Source organism: Pleurodeles waltl, chromosome 11, assembly GCF_031143425.1.
Source record: "Pleurodeles waltl isolate 20211129_DDA chromosome 11, aPleWal1.hap1.20221129, whole genome shotgun sequence".
Classification (NCBI taxonomy): Eukaryota; Metazoa; Chordata; class Amphibia; order Caudata; family Salamandridae; genus Pleurodeles; species Pleurodeles waltl.
In genome coordinates, this window is record NC_090450.1 from 569,141,706 (window position 1) to 569,158,927 (window position 17,222).

The 17,222-nt window shown below is 43.2% G+C and overlaps 1 protein-coding gene across 4 annotated transcripts in view; it reads left to right on the forward strand.

Moving 5' to 3' along the window:
* The window catches only part of NSD3 (nuclear receptor binding SET domain protein 3), a 1,432,226-nt gene that overhangs the window by 157,326 nt on the left and 1,257,678 nt on the right, over positions 1-17,222 (forward strand). For all 4 annotated transcript variants that reach the window (XM_069214018.1, XM_069214019.1, XM_069214020.1 and 1 more), the window contains exon 4: positions 11,516-11,670. In XM_069214018.1, coding sequence (XP_069070119.1) covers positions 11,516-11,670 — 155 coding nt within the window. The remainder of the gene's footprint in view (positions 1-11,515; positions 11,671-17,222) is intronic.

The window sequence follows — 17,222 nt, forward strand, 5'->3', positions numbered from 1 at the left end:
TGCTGAGCGGTCATCCTGCGGCTAGCCATGATATCTCCTGCTAAAATTAACTGGACAAATTCACCACCAACAACCAGCACTGTGTAAGACAAGTGACAAAGTGTAGCTTTGTTAGTAAGAGTTATAAACTCAAAAACTATACCGCTCACTTGCCTGAAAAAGCTTGATTCACCAGCAACTACACAGCAATCACCAATGATATCCCACTAAAAATAAAGAAAGAAAGGCAAATTAGAAATAAGACAAAACAAATATAATTGTGCACAAACCTAAGGACAATTTCACACACAATCCTGCATTTAGTACACCCCCTACAAACATGTCATTCATGCATGGCAACAATACTCCTTTGGAGTAAATTGTTTTTACTTACCTAAAACATGCAACTGTGCAAACTGCAGGTCAACCACCGCCAAAACCGCAAGGAGCCACAGCAAATAAAGCAAAAGCTTTGAACTAGAACAAAAAGAAGGAAAACATTTTTTATCACAAAGGCAAAGACTTCTTCAGTTGACAAACACCCCACCATCAAACATTTAGAAATTGGTGCCTAAGTGGATTCTGCCATAGGGGCAGATGGGCCTACTAATAAAATAGACCTGTCTACCCCAAGGAAGCCAGAAAATACCTTTAGTAGTGTGTCCCCATGGAGAGCGACCCTTGCCAAAGGGGACAGCCCTAAAAAAAAAAAAAAAAAAAAACACACACACAACACTATCCCTGGTGCCTAAGTGGCTTCTGCCCCCCTTGGGGGCAGGTGGGCCTAAGAAAATAGGCCCATCTGCCCCCAGGGGGTGTAGAAATGGGCAACAGGTCAATGCCCCCCTTGGGGGGGTGCCCCGTGACCAAGGGGACGCCCCCCCACAAAAATAAACAAATTAAAAAAAATCCCTGGCGTTCTAATAGTTTCTGCCCCCCTTGGGGGCAGACCAGTCTAAAAATAATAGGCTGATCTGTCTCCAAGGGGTGCAGAAATGGCCTGGGTACATGTGCCCCCAAAGTGGGGGGCGACCCTTGCCCAAGGCCCAACCCATCCACTAACACACACACACACACACACACACTATCCCTGGTGTCTAAGTGGCTTCTGCCCCCAGGGGGTGTAGAAATGGGCAACAGGTCAATGCCCCCCTTGGGGGGGAGCCCCGTGACCAAGGGGACGCCCCCCCACAAAAATAAACAATTAAAAAAAAATCCCTGGCGTTCTAATAGTTTCTGCCCCCCTTGGGGGCAGATCTGGCTAAAAAGTAGCCAATCTGCCCTCAAGGGGGGCAGAAATGGCCCGAAAAGACATGCCCCCCAAAGGGGAGCGACCCTTGCCCAAGGGGGCGCCCCCCCATCCACTAAACACACAATCCCTGGTGCCTAAGTGGCTTCTGCCCCCCTTGGGGGCAGATGGACCTAAAAAAAATAGGCCGATCTGCCCCCAAGGGGGGCAGAAAAGGCCAACAGTTCTCTGCCCCCTTGGGGGGGGCGCCCCTTGCCCAAGGGGGCACCCCCAACACATAAATGCAAAAAAAAAAAATAATCCCTGGTGATCTAGTGCAGATCTGGCTGAAAAGTAGCCAATCTGCCCCCAAGGGGGGCAGAAATGGCCGTAGTAATTGCCCCCCTAAAGGGGAGCGACCCTTGCCCAAGGGGCCGCTCCCCGCGTGCCAAAAACAGTAAAAAAACAATAAAGATAACAAATCCCTGGTGTCTAGTGGGCATTCCTGCTGCCCGATCGCAATGCGATCGGGCAGCAGGAATGCTCAAAGAGACACCGGGGAAAAGGAAAAGACTTTCCTTTTCCCCGGTGCCTCTTTAGCCCCAACCCCCCACCCACCGGGAAGAGGAACTCACCTCTTGACTCGTCGCCGCACAGGAAGCAAATGGCTTCCTGTGCGGCGAGGATCCCATAATGAAGTCAGCGCGCGATCGCGCGCTGACGTCATTATGGAGGGGTGGGGGGGTCGGGGGTGGAAGGGGAAGGGCATCCCCTTCCATTCCCGACTTTGGGGGGTGGGAGGAAAGCACACAGAGGGAGCGAGAGCGCTCCCTCTGGGCTGTGTGCCGAGGACGTAGTGGTTACGTCCTCGGCACAGCAGCACTGTGCCGCGGGACGTAACCACTACGTCCGCGGCACAGAAGGGGTTAAAGCAAGATCGATGATTCTTTTCTTTCAAAATAAAATATTCATAAAAAATGCAACTAGGAAAGAAATGTTGCTAAACTGTGAAATTTTAGGTACCATTTCTTTGAAGCATCATTTAGTAAAATGTGTTAATGCATGCTAGTATTTTTGGATTATGGGAAACATGAACCAGAAACGAGCATTGGCAAAGCCAATAGGGCAGACATTGGTGATCAGTCTTTTGGTTTTGTCAAAGCGTGTCTTGGTTGGACATGACTTTTGTAAAAGTTCATTGTTGTGGGAGGTGCTGGGCACTCACTATTGTCACAAACATTGGCAAAAAGCAAACACATTTTTGGTCTAAAAAAACACACATTGCCTTAGTAGTTCCTGGTACTCAACAAAACTAAATTGTGTGTCGATATGCTCTTTGTGAAAAAGCAGATTGCGATCATTCACAGTGAAGCCAGCTAATAGATGGATAGAGAGAGAGTATTTTAATAAAAACACCCGACTTAAGACGGGGCCCCTCCAGGTTCATCCGGATAGTGTGGGCCTCAGAACCAACTCCAAATTTCTCTCTAAGGTAATTTCCACTTTTCATCTCAGTCAAACCACTGAGTTGCCAGTTTTCTTTCCCCATTTTAGAGGAGTCTGTAGTAGAATGTGCCTTGCATAACTTAGATGTGAAAAGGTAATTAATGTATTATGTGGATACAACAAAAACGTTTCATAAGACACAACAACTTTTCGTGGCCTACTCCGAGCCACACAATGGGCAAGCCATTTTCAGAGCAGGAATTGCTTGTGGGTTTGTCAGGTGTATTTAAACTTGTTAAGCCAAAGCTAAAAGGCCCCTATCTGTCCTCCCAGGACCCCATTTCACTTGCAAACAATGGGGCATTAGTGGCTTTCTTGGGGAGTATACCACTAGATGACACCTGTGAGGCAGCTACTTGGTCCACTCCTCACACTTCTACTAAACATTACTGTGTGGATGTCCTGGCCAGACAACAAGCTAGAGTTTGCCAGGCTCTTACGCACACTGTTTCAATCTTCTGCAACTTCCTCAGGCTAAGCCATCGCTTTTTTGTGGTGGACTGCTTTACAGTCTGTGAACAGCATGTATACCTACAGCTAGGCATGTCACAAACGGAAAATGTTAGCCTGTAAGCATCTGCTTGTGGAATGTAGTGCTGTAGATTCACATGTGCCCAACCCGCCTCCCTGGCTGCCTGAGGTCAATTTCTAATATGCTTACACTTAATTCTTAATTGCACATGGTCATCTGTTCTCTGTCTAAATGCTCCATCTACATCTCCACCATCCGGGAAGAGGAAAACAATCAGACTGTGGAGCTGATGATGCCCATGCACATGGTCTACAATAGGTGAAGTTGCCACACCTCGTGACTCGAAAAACTTCTTCAAACAAACACAAGTTGCACACGTCCAAGCTCAACACTGGATGGAAGGAGTATGCACAGCATGTAAATCTACGGTACTACATGCCATAAACAGATGCTTGCCAGGTAAGTAGCATTTTCCTTGCTTGCTAGATTGCAGTTAGGCAAAAATCAACTTATGTGGCATGTTCAATTAAGCAGTATAATTATAAGCATTATAATCATAATTGCTTTCTCAATTCGTTAATAAAAATTTATGTGATGAAAACCAGTACTAGAGGTGCTTAGTTACTACTTTTGTTTAAATCCAATGTTACCATCATTACATAGCACCAGTATTTGAGATTAATGTACAAAAATATCAGTGGGATTAATAAGATCTGGAGTAATGCTATCCTCTCAGTCTACTCCCTATAGCTGTTTTCATTAGTTGGGGAAACAACAATATTTTTGTTAAGTTTGTGATCCCTTCTTACATATCTGTTGACTTTGCCAGACTTCTTATAAATGTGTATTTTTCATCAGAGAATATTTCATTATTATTGTCATCCTAGTTACCGAAAATGCACCAATCAAGCTCAAATTTACAATAAAGCAATCACAGTATTTCACAGTCCAAAAGAAAATAAAAAAATAAAGCTGTGAACCAGTTAACGTTTTTCAACTTGTGCCCAAGTTTTCATTATCTCCCATTGTAACATATTACAATAAATCTATTTACTCATGCAGTGAATAATTATTTTTTCTCCATCATTATTGGGTGGATATTTAGTAATATTTATCCAAATCTGCATATTTTTTTTATAAAGATTCACTATACATGACATTTGGGTGTAACTAGCCATATACAATTATGACTTTATATAAATCTCAGAACTCGCCCCTTCCATCTCAGTTCTTGGGAGATAAGTCTGTTTCTGTTTCCTGTATGTTTTTTTTTTTTTTACTTTTTTTTTTTCAATCATTTGAATAATACCGTTTTTGATCTACAGTTAAAGATCAAGGGTTAAATCGAGTAACATTTTGTCAGTCAAGTTACCTCAAGGGAAGGTTTGAATGATTTTTAAAACAATACCCCAATAGCTCTTATTATGTTGGTAGCATTTGTTCTTCAATCTTGTATTTCATTAGAAGTTGTATTCAGCAGTACCCAAAAAGTAAGTGAACTCAGGTTGACTAGCTATTCTAAACACACCTCATATGGAGTTTATGGGACCCCCAAAATACCACTTTATAGCAGCAATACCTTTATCTACAGTCTTTGAAGCACCTGCTTTGCAAATCATATGGTGTCCTCTGACTTTAAAGAAAGGACTTTTTCCAACTTCTCATTTTTAAATGAAGGACAGTCATGCAATTTATAGAATTATAAAGTGTCTCAACTATTAGACTTGAATCGCCCCAAAATACTCTAATGGGCACTGCTGACTAAAACAAGTAGACCACACATTTAACCAATACTACTACACTCTAAATTCTCTTGTGCTGTGTTGGGACTGAAAAGTCCTCTGCATTGTAAGAGATGTATACCCCTTCCCTGTGTGCCCAACTGTACTGTTGTCTGAATCACTAATGCCGTTTTTTTTGTCATCGGCGAACATGGATCATGTGTTATCACCATGACATAGGCCTGTCTCATGGAGCGGGAGGGGTGCCTAAAGCACTGCCCTCATAGCGTAAGGCTACCACCTTCACTAGGAATTAGGCAGCACAAGCGCAATGGTGGTAGCATACCATGTAGTGATCTGTAGGAGTGAACAGGAACCTTTCACCCAGTGTCACTGGAGTGAGACCTTCATGCTCACTCATCTTCTTAAATGTTCCGCTGCTGTGTGCTTAACTCACCCCTGACCTACATCAGGTAAATGTGGAAGGGCGTGCATGATGGAATTGCGCTGAGTGTGTGTCCTTTCAAGAAGTACAGAACACAAGGGGTGAAGTGTGGTACAGTACTCATGTTAAATGTGTGTATGTTGGCAGTGTGTGTTTTGAAATCACACACTGGTACAATACAGAAATCCTGTAGTACTGGCCAGTATACACAGACTGAATGTGTTTGCTGCTCGTATTTATGCCTGCTGTGGCATAATATGTGCGGGTAACACAATCTAGCCTGCTAGATAGTATGTGGGCTGTGTTTATACACTGAGTGCAAGTGTGCCTGCACTGGTAGATTATATGGAGGATCTTGGGTTGCATTTTGGGAAGCTCAAGCCTGCTTTGTGGAAAACACGAGGAGTGGAGGTATCCCACCAGACTGTTTTGTGCATTGATGCATTCCTGTAAGCTGGGAGGGATATACACTGGAGGATGGGAGATACAGACTCTCAAAAGTCTCTTCAATTTAAGGAGGGGCCTGGGCATATCTCGGAGCGATGGGGCTGATAGGGAATTTCAAAGAGTAGGGCTGGGAGCCCGGGATTAACCTTTTGGTGTGCATATAATTGTGACTGACATCCAGGTGTGAACTCCGGTCACTCGCATAAATACTGTTGTGGCTTAATCAGCTTCGGAGTACTGTCTGCTGTAACAGACATCCTTTAGGAGGAAGCAGAAAGGGGAAAGATGCCCATTTCAAAGAAGAAGAACCCCCGCATAAAACTTCAAAGATTCAGACACTAAATTATATTTGTGTCTCAAAAATGACTAAGTAGGAGAGTTTGAGACCCCAACCTTTGTCATCAGTTTGAGATCCCAAACATTGTCATCTGCCAAGCAGCCAGACAGTGGCTGTGAGAGGAGGAGAAGTTCAGCAAGACTTATGCCCAGGCCTTCTAGTCTCCCTGCTGACGAAGATCACCTTGCCTGGAGCACCAGCTCCTGCCTGCTCGCCGAGACCAGTGTGCTCTGTGAAGAAGATGAAAAAGAAGAGGAAAGTGTTGGAAGGAGCAAGCTCCGGGAGGAGACCTATCAGGAGGATATCCTATACAAGTTGAGAGGAATCTGCTCATGCACTAATAGGGGCTTTTGTCCATCCTGATTGTTTCAGCATTCCCGTGTGTGCCATAAGGGTCCACCATTGACTGAACTGAGGAATGAGGACTGTGTGAAGGGTGCCAGGACTACTTGGCCTTGTGATAGTTGGCTATGTGTGCCAGAGAGGGGAGGCGGTGAACAGCTATACCAAGACCAAGGGTTCGTGTTGTCACCATGGATAGAGAAACTGCTGCTGGGACCAAAGTGGTCTGGTCTGCATACTACAGACTGAACCAAAGGATGCCTGAGGATCAAAGCACATCGCCGGAGTCCTGTCGGAGCAAGAAGATTAACATCGCTCTCCCCCTGCAAAGGGAAGTGTGACTTACCTTGCAATTACCGGAGCGGTAGCAACCCTGATCGCTAGACCAAGCTGGTAGCGTGGCTTGGAGGAGAGAGGTCGTGTCTGCCAGGTTCTGCCTCTTGTGAACGCACGCAGCTTGACTTTGTCGTTCTTGAGCAGGACTTCACTGCACTGCTGAAGAGTTCCATACCGCTAGAGCTGGTAAGCCATGAACTTTGCCTTTAGGGCCCTGGGGGACATACTATGATCAGTACTGTGACCTGTAGACTCTTGTTACTGAAATTCCGAATGGAGTCCGAAAGGAGAACTCCTGAGTATGGTTTAATAGTTCACATTCTCAGGATTTAGCCATCAGTGAATGTGGAATTACATCAAAATTGTTGCACTAAAGTTAGTGCAACAGGGTGTGGCCTGACAAATACTAGTACTCGACATCAAGGGGGGATGGTGTTATTGCTTTTGAATGTTGTTTACTTTTGCATGTGTAGAATTAAAATTAAAATACATGTTTTTATATATAAAAAGAAGTATTTGTCTGGACATTGATTTATGGTTTGTGCTGCTTGCCCATTGAGTTATGAGTCGTGTTCAATTATCTGTAGCTGTACTTTTTTATTTGACCTAAATTTGCATACACTACGTCTTCTGCAGTGAATGTCTCCTTGTTTCAGACACCTCCTCCGATATCCCACATTTGGTAAGTGTCCCATTTTTCCCCTATGTTTGGATATTAGCATGCACTAGTGGATCTCAAAGACGTCTGTTCATTTTGTAAACAGTTAATGGAAATTCCAGAATATTTTTCTTGTAGACATGAGAGTCAGAGGCTTCTAATACGTTTGGCTGTATCTAAGTTCCGTGGATTGTAAGTAGACAACAATTTTTCATTTTTGGTTCTCTTCTCCAGTGGGTTAGCAGTGCTTCATGATCATAGTATTTTACCCTTTTATGTGCAGCTCTTATAATACAATTAGGAGAATCCCTTTCTATTATTTGTTACAGTTTTAGGGAATGTAAATTATAATCACTTTAAAAAGTACAGTTTTGCCTTAGACACAAAAATTGCCCCAATGGTGGATAACATTTTGAAAACTCAGAATAAGTGCTACTAAAATGCAACAAAGAATTGATGTTTTAGTAACAGTTAAATGTAGTCGAACATGGTTATTTTTAATCAGTTAATCTTAAAACAGTAGCTCTGTTTCATCATAGCGGAAGGTAAATTTGAAATTTCTGTCTCCTTGCTTTCTGAAGCGATGCTGTCAAGGATGGCACCACCGACTCTCAGTTTTATGTTTCACCAGTGTATCGATGTGGCCAAACTGGGGGAAGGGAATTAGGGTGGGTACTGCAGGGAAGGAAAACTGGAAAGATAAAAGTTATTCAACAATTTTTAGTTCTACTTTCACAAAGAACGGTTTTCATGATTCACACAAGAAGACACTCGTTGTTTTCACTAAGAGAACAAAGTCCAGAATTACAGTTCCTATTGTTAAGTAACTCAAAGTTCTTGATATTCCTGAATCAAAAGTTATAGCAGTTCATTTCAAGGCTTATTGGGAGTTCACAAATTAAGCCTGTATTTCCTTAAACAAATCTCTCTTGAGGGGAGCTAGGACTTAGGAGCTCATTATCCACCGAAGTCACAAGTGCCAGAAGACCGCCAGTGCTGGCAGTCTTCCGACCACCATATTACGAGTACTGAAGGATTTCGGCTACAGTTTGGTTGGAAATCCTCCAGCAGTCATGCTGGCAGTCGGAGACGCAGGGGTGGTTCCACCACAGGCCCCACCCTACCAAAAGGGCTCCACTAGACGTATTATGACATGTAATATGGCCTGGCGGTGTCCTGATGGTGGGGTGCTACCGGCGATGGAAGCGCCAGTTCCCGTTTCCTCCCGGACGACCTCCTCGCCGGATAAGGTAAGTTGATCGTCCGACCAGGGAGGGGGGCGGAGGGTGGAGGATTGTTGTGTGTGAATGGGTGTTGTCTGCATTTGTGAATGTAAGTGTGTATGCGTGTTTGACTGCATGTTTGAATGCGTGTGTGTATGGGTGTTTGAATGTGTGTATGATTGTAGGAGTGAGTGTGTCGAAATGTTTGTGTGAGTGAATGCGTGTATGGATGAGTGTGAGTGAATGCGTGTATGTTAGTGCTGGTGAATGAGCGTATGGGGGTGTGTTCGTGTATATGCGGAGGGGTGCTGTTCTGGAGGTGGGGTGGGGGATGCTGTACTGGAAGGAGGTAGTGGGGGGTATTGGGATTGCAGGGAGGGGTTAGAGGTGTCGTCTGCCAGTGACAGTGAAGAAAATTTCTGTCACCGGTAGCCCTTCGCAGTGTTTTTGTGGCGGTGCTACTGCCACGGAAACCCTGGTGGAAAGCCGACTTGTGATACAGCCGACGGTCTTCAGTGGACCGGCGGGTCGGAGATACTAATATCCAGCCTGGCTGTCCAACCCCCCTGGCGGTACAGGTGGGGATGTTGCAGTCTTCACCGCTGGTCCTTAGTTCCTAATCTGTCTCTCATGCTGTGGCTGGTTGAGCTCCCTTCACCAACCTTCTAGTGCAGGGCTAAACTTGCCCCCTAACTCGCCACCTTACCAAAGTAGATTTTCCCAGTTTCCTGGAAGAATTCTTGCTCTGAAGAAGGTGAGCTGTGACTGGAAATGGGCAGAGCCAGATAACGAGGAGTCTGGTAACACATGCAGCCTTGATCGGCACGAAGACAGGAATAGCTCTCTGCAATCGAGACAACCTCTCAGGTTTTGACTCCCCAATGTGATAGCTCCTTTCACAACCAAATACAAATAGCAAGCACAGCTGGAAGGACACTCCGTCCTGAAATAGAAGTGGTGTCCCACAAGGCAGTGCCCTAAAGCATGTTTCAGAACTTAGCTGTGCTAAAAAAGGGAAATGAGTCATCAGAGTCTACTCAAACAAAGGAGTCACATAGGGAAGCCCACTACTGGCACGAGTGTTAAAGAAAATAAAACAATAAACATGTCTGGTTTTAATATTTGGACACTTTTTGTACATTCAAATAAATTGTTAGGGATTGATACAATTTAACAAATACCCCTTGGAATGCATATTGGGCATGCATTCTGATGAGATGAAATTTTAATACTTCTAGCAACAAGTTTGTGACACTTTAACCTTTGGGGAAAAACACCATTTCCAGTTCATTTGTTGGCTGAGTAGAGACAGTGTTGTTGATGTAATGGGTCTATTCTGATCTGAGCAAAATGTGGTGTTACTTCGTCAAGAACATATTTCTTGTCACAGTCATCAGTATAGATTATAGCATACTTGGACTAGAAATAGCCCACATTCCTGTCCCTTGCTTTTGTAAGTAGAAAACATCCTGGAGCTGTAAAATGTTTAGTCATGGTTATCTCTGCTAATGAAGGGGTAAAGTCACTTGGGACCTTCCACTGATTATTAACCCTTTCTAAGTTCTGTTTGACACTGTTCGTGAATTAAGACTCCTTATCCAGATCCAGTAGGTTCTCACACAATCAAAGTGAAAACCTTCACATAAATTATTGAATGCTCTGGTATCTTTTATTTATGTGGGTATCGCTACAGCAATTGATCTTAAAAAATAAATCAGCATATTGTGATTTTGGTTCCGGTATGGTATTGATTGCCTGAAAGTATTGTTCATTGTGGAGAATTCATGTAATCTTTATGAATTTTTGCAATTGTCGATTAGAAGGGTTGGTGGTATATGTTTATTTAGAAAAAAACTCCTTTTAGAAAGCTATTTAATTGATATGCCCATTTCTGTGATTTGCGCAATTAATCTGCAATTGTTTTTCTTGAACGGTGTAGTGCTCTTGTACCTACACAACCTAGCACTATACTGCCTCCTTTTATCAGCTGGCTTTATTAAGAGATGTTTGTTGTTCTTTAAAAGCTACATTTTTTAACAGTTTTAAGATGTGATACCTAGTCCTATAACTTGGTGACCCAGGGTTTTTAGTTAAAAATAGGAAAGAGGCTTTTTTTTTTACATTCACAATCAACTATTTACCTTGAACTATCCAGATTATAAATCTCAATTGAGTCTCTATTATCTGAAGCAGGAATCCTGGAACTGACTTAATGCATATTTTTATCAAAGGATATTTGTTTATACTGTGCTAACTGAGTGATGGGGGACATTTAAAGTTTGTAAATTGGTTTAAGATAACAGCAAAGGTGTTATGTAGCCTTTTAAAATAATGTAAGTTTAGAAATAATTTGCTTTCTTGTTCTCATGTTGACTTACTAACTTTTTCATTCATTAAGTGCAACTTGAAAATGCATGAATTTCCCAGTTTTAAATAATTCTCGATTTAGAAATGTCACTCGCATTGGCGGCTTATCAAATAAATAACCATACATTTTTTCACTATCTATAATTGATTTCATTTCTTCTTAATCCCATTTTGTTGAATGTTGCAATTTTCTTGAAACAGTTCAAATGTGGCCAAAACATTGAATGATATTGTTAATTTATATATTTGTGATGTTCAATGTTGCTGCTAGCCTAGCTTTAACACTTGTAATTGCTTTAAAATTTACAAAAGTAGATTAGGATGCATAGTTCCGTTAGTCTGTTTAATAGAAGATAGCAGTATGAGACCATAGGTAGCTGTCCTACAAAAGAAACCGGTTCATAGGAAACCTAAAGTTAGACTTGAGAAATCTGAAGTCTGATTTCAATTCCAGGTGCTCGTGAATACCATGTACAGTTCTTCAGCAATGAGCCTGAACGGGCGTGGATCCATGAGAAAAGGATAAGAGAATATGGTGGCTATAAGCAGTATGAACAGTTACTTGCTGAGGCTTCAAAACAATCATGCAACCAGTCAGAAAAAGAAAAGGTATTTATTAATTGTTCAGAGTTGTTGGTAACGATTCAGAGCATACTTAATTTCTTGTTGGCTTGAGGAGGCACATACAGCCTCCATGCAACTGTTGTTAAGCCATAAGTTTTAGGTTTTGCCTTCCTAGTGCTAGTGATTGTGAATTAATCATTGTTTAAATCTGTGACTGCTCCAGATGACGAATATGCTGTGTAATGTAGGTCTCTTATTCAAATGTAATTCATGTGTTTGATAAATTTAATTTCTTTTCATCTTGTGATGGTTTTCATCATTGGATTTATAAGTGTGCGTGGTGTTAAGGGAAGCCAAGTTTGACATACTAATCTTTTGAGTTCCAAAGCAATCACCGAGGACTTTTGAACTTTAGGGAGTGGTAGTTAAGATAGTTTGGCAGTGAATTAACTGTGCCACCAAGTGAATCTCTGCATAGGGTGTGTAACCTCTGTCTTCCTAAAAAAAAAAATTACCATATTTGTCGCACACTTCAACATTTCACACCTGTGATTCTAAAAACCTGGTATTAGAAACTTGCTGGGTTTTAAGGTGGGCTCGGTCACTTCAATTTACATTTATCAAAGAGGGATATAGTTACTAATACACTTATGTGGAATTGCACAGGATCACATCTGATGATAAGATGTGGACCATTAAAAGAACATCAAAACACCCAAACCACTCTGAGGCATTGTTATGGCAGAGAATACATGAACAACCTCTTGAAAAAAGACAGTCATTGGAGTGGATATGCATACCATGTTAGTGTCTTCCCTCTCCCCCACGTACAGGGAGCGTCACCTGGCCCCTTCAGCCACTTGGTGTTTAAGTAACTGCTGCAGCTGTTTGCGCACACCTTTACCAAGCATTACTGTGTGGACAGTCCGGTACGTAGGGTTCGGTCCTGCAGGACTTACTGGCTTAGGTTTGTCTGCAGACCCACCACCAGGGATGGTATTGCTTGGGTATTTTTTTCAAAGGTAAGGAATCTACGTCCTTCTAGAAGTCTCTTACAGATGAATAAGTTATTTACCTTCGGGTAATGCCTTGGCTGGAAGAGACTAGATCTAGCCACAAATTCCATGCCAACCGAACCCATCTATCCCGCCCTGAGGACCGATTTCTAGGGTTAGGGATTATCCTTTTCAGGGCCCTATCTTTTACACACCAGTGGCGGTGCTGTTTAGGGCTCTGCGCTTCTGGAGTGGAAAGTCGTGAAAAGTCAGTTTGCTGAGGTGGTGCCTATATAGGTGAAGGATACGTCCCTTCTGGCGTGGATGACTTTGCAACGTGGAGCCCACCGACCCCACCTACTAGCCTGCAGGGGTACTCACGAAAAATCTTCTAGATCCAGTCTAACACCTGGGGAGAAATCTAAGGTAAGGAATCTGCGGCTAGATATTGTCTCTAACAGGTAAGGCATTACCAAAGGTAAGTAATGTGTTCTTCTATTAGTGACTTCATTGATAGCATTAGTATGGCTTTGACTGATGTGATGCATCGTCTGCATGTTTGCTTGGAGATACTTCAGCAGGGTGAAGTTATCAGGGATTCTTCTTAAAGAAGAAACTCCTTCTTGCCAGTGGATAGGGCATTTATTGTTGGTGAGGTCTTTGGAGTACCATGGTTCTGAATAGATAGGCTTGTGCTTGAGTGCATTAGTTTGATTGTGGGGTTTACATGATTTTCCAGAAATCTACTGAAGTCTGTTTGGAAGGTTTTAAAGTTGGACGTTTAGGTGGTAGAATGAGAGAGGAGCTCGAGCAATAACCTATATCTGCACCATAATCATATCCCAACCCATAATAGATGTATTCTTCTAAATTCCTAACGGAAATGGAATGTTATTGGTATTTTAGCTAGTGACATGTTGTATAGCATTTCCCATTTAAATTTACATGCATTTTTTTTCTACTCCTACTGAGTTGGCATGCCAGAAAACGTGAACCTTTGTTATATGTATGTATTAAAGTAACTTAATTTGGATTGGGACTCTCAAGTGTTTGTTTTGATTAGCTATAGGCATGGCTTGAATGACCCATTCCTACTTCCCACTGAAGCCTGCAGTGCATTGGGGCATTGACTCCAACTCAGACTACTTATTTCCACCTTTTGAGTCCAGAGATGCACGCCTAAGATTGTGGTAAGAAAAGAGTGGGTCTGGACTCTCTTAAGCCCCATAGAAATAGCTTTCGTACAGCAGAGGTACTTTCTTAATCAAGAAGGAGCCAATGGCTTGGAAAAAACAAAACTTGGATATTGCCTGGAAAAGATTCATCACAGGGACACCCGAGTTTTGGGGCAGACAGTCCACAAACTATGCATGCTTGATGCAGAATAGCAGAGAATGTTGCGCAAGAGGCAAAGCAATCTGAAGAAAACCTGCATTGGAACAACATAAGAAGGTACCAAAATGTCCTGATGTTCACTAGATACTAGCCTTCTCTTACATTCCAATGCATGGCTCAAGGTTTCAACTGCTCAGTATCCCATTTACTTAATCTGGAACAGTTGTTAAGGTTCAGGGTTGATGATAAGCTTCCATGGCTGAGTAAGATGTAGGAGCATCATCCTTATTTTCATTTAATATGAGATTGGTATCCCCTCTCGATACAAAGGCCATCATTTCTGATAGAGACTTCTAGTAGCAGATCACTCACCTTGGCATACTTGTCAGGGGGCTCTGTGTAAATCGGCACTGATAGTGTTCTGCTCCGAAAAGGATGTGCAAAGCTCATAGGCACTTTTTTTTCTTTCTGCGTCCACCACACACAGATCCAGAGCTCCCTTCATGTCACTCAGCTGTTTACCCAAACTTTTCTTCGGTGTGCAGGGGATGGCACCCCAAAACCCCCATTTGTTTGCAACAGTCCCTACAGGACTAAAAACCTATTAGGGTTTTTAGTCCTGTTGGGACTGTTGCAAACAAATGCTGGTGACAGATGCCCGCCAGGTATGACAGTGGTTTCTAGCCATGACTCCAAGGCCTGCAATGTCTGCACATCAGTTAACCCAAAGGCCATCAGAGATCCTGAAACCAAGCTTTACCTTGCCAAGCATAATAAGACTCATCGCCGGACCCACTCTAAGTCACGGGTTGCTTCTAAAGTTTGATCCCATTCTTGGAGTCTATGAAGCCACTCTAGAGACTGTCCTTCATCGTGGCCCAAATCATCAGGTAAGTCAAAGAAGAATCACGAGAAATCGCAGTGGGATTTTGCCCCCCTGGTGCCACTCCCATTGGCCTCACAAGTGTGGGGGTGTTGCTCACCTCTTGATCTTGCTTCAAGTTGTTAGACTTTGGAAATATACCCGCAGCTGGTTCCGACCCAACCCAAGTTTCTGGGGCCAACAACCACGCTGCTTCAGATCAGAGTTCCACACAGCTATGCTCTTGATCCCTACCGACTCCCTACAGCTCTTTTTTGGGCCACAAGGAACCAAGAGGCCCTCCGTTTGGAGTACAATGTGTGTTCACCCTGACCACCAGTTGGACCCTTCAAAACCTGTCATAACTTCTGTTGACACTACCTACACCAGCCCCTACCACTTAAATGCAGATTCTGACTCCATAGGCGCTGGAGGAGATAGTTCCCTCCAGTGCCAAATCGTCACCGGTGTGACCTTGACCAAAGTCGCACTAGATAGCACTTGATGTGCCTCTTACCCCACTCAGTTGACCAGCTCCACAAGAGAGAGCATACACTCTGCATTCCCTTTTTTGTACAGACTCAGATAATGATTATGATCCAAGTGATGTTTGCTCAACCCTTCCGGGGTTATAATTGATATGATGATTTACAAGAGGATAGTCGATACCTCCCCAGAAACTGACCATATCTCAACCCCAGACCAGTCATGGAGAATTCCACTTCCTATGCCATGGTACTACGTAGGGTGGCAGAATTACTTGACCTCCAGCTCCCCACCTTGAAGGTTAAGTCCATTGGATTGCCAAAGTCCTTCAACCAGGGCAAACCTCTTCTCAAGGCCCTTCTTCCATTTATTGAGGCACTGATGGATACCTTATTGGGGGCTTAGGTCAAATCTTGTTCTTGCCCCCCAGTCAACAATTTGCCAGGTGCCATCGCCCTGCTCCAGGTGACCCTGTTTTCCCTTGCAACACCCTTCCCCTGAAAGTCTATTACTGCAAGCCACCACGAGCGGCTCTAATCCCTAAAGCTTTCCTACCACTCACCCCTTCAGAGAATCTAAGAAGGTGGAAACATTTGGGAAACAATTGTTTTCCTCTCCTAGCCTAGTATTCAGATCAGTTATTGCCAGCTGTTTGTTTGAATGGTGCTCCCACCCATTTAGGGCTTCGTGGCACAAGTCCTCTCTGGTGTACCTGGTGATCTCCAGCCTGTTCTTGCACAGGTGATTCAAGATTATCTTGTTGCTGCCAGGTTCATGATTTGCCGTGGCTTGGACATCACCGATTTCAACAGGCGGACCATTAGCACCAGTGTTGCCATTCGCTGCCATGCGTGGCTGCGATCAGCTGGGTTTTCAGACAGTGGACATGCCATTCAGTGGAACTTGCCTGTTTGGAGACACGGCTGATTCCACTCTAGAGAGTTTTAAAGAGAGCATGTTTACAGCACTTTCTAGGAATCCAACAGTTTCATGGTCGAGGGCGTGGTGCTCACTGCCCCGCAACCAACAACCAAGGTCATCGGGCTGTTTAGTCCACCCCTCCCTTGGCAACTCCATCTGCCAAACCTCCTTAGTGTGCCCTAACAGGAGCACAGCCACCTGGTGGGAGGCATACTCCACGGATGCTTCCTCGGTTGGCATGCAATAATGTCTGCCATGGTTTCTACAAAGGGTTCATCTAAGCTACAGCCTTAATTCAAAGCTGAACCTGGTAAATTATTTATTTGCTGAGGAGACTAGATTTCTGTATAAATTTTCATTTATTTCTGAAAATTATACCCTTCACCAGACATCTAAGGAACGTAATGTGCCTTGCTGTGGCTGCCAATACCTAACTCCAGCTGACAGGCTCCGGATGTGACAGCACAGTAGTAAAAAATTGACCTGCTTCTGAGAGGATCTAGTGTAGCTAACACCATGGGTGTTCTCATGAACCTTACAAGTAATAAACACATCACATTTTCATGTTGTTGCGTATGTCTTTTGAAAGCTGATAAGAGACTGAAACAGGTTTGATGGCTCCTCTTCTGCCACACCCCCACCACTACTTTCTGGAGGTAAGGGCACTACTTTAAAGTCCATGTACTGTATTTGAATCTACTGCATTTATAGTATATCTAGTTTAAGAGCTTCTCAAAAAGAGCAGATATTACTCCCTCTTTGTACTAGGTAGCCCAGTCTAGTATCTTGTCAGAAATTTGGGGCAGATCATTTAAGCCTATTTTCCCAAATCACCATTTATACTTTAATAATATGTTAAATCCACATATGGCTAATTTTTTACTTCATATGTTTCTATATAATGCATTAGTCAGCAAATCTTCATTCTCTGTAAAAACAAACTATTTCAAGTGGTTCTAAAAAAGGAACATCCAAATTATTTTATTGGACTATTTTGT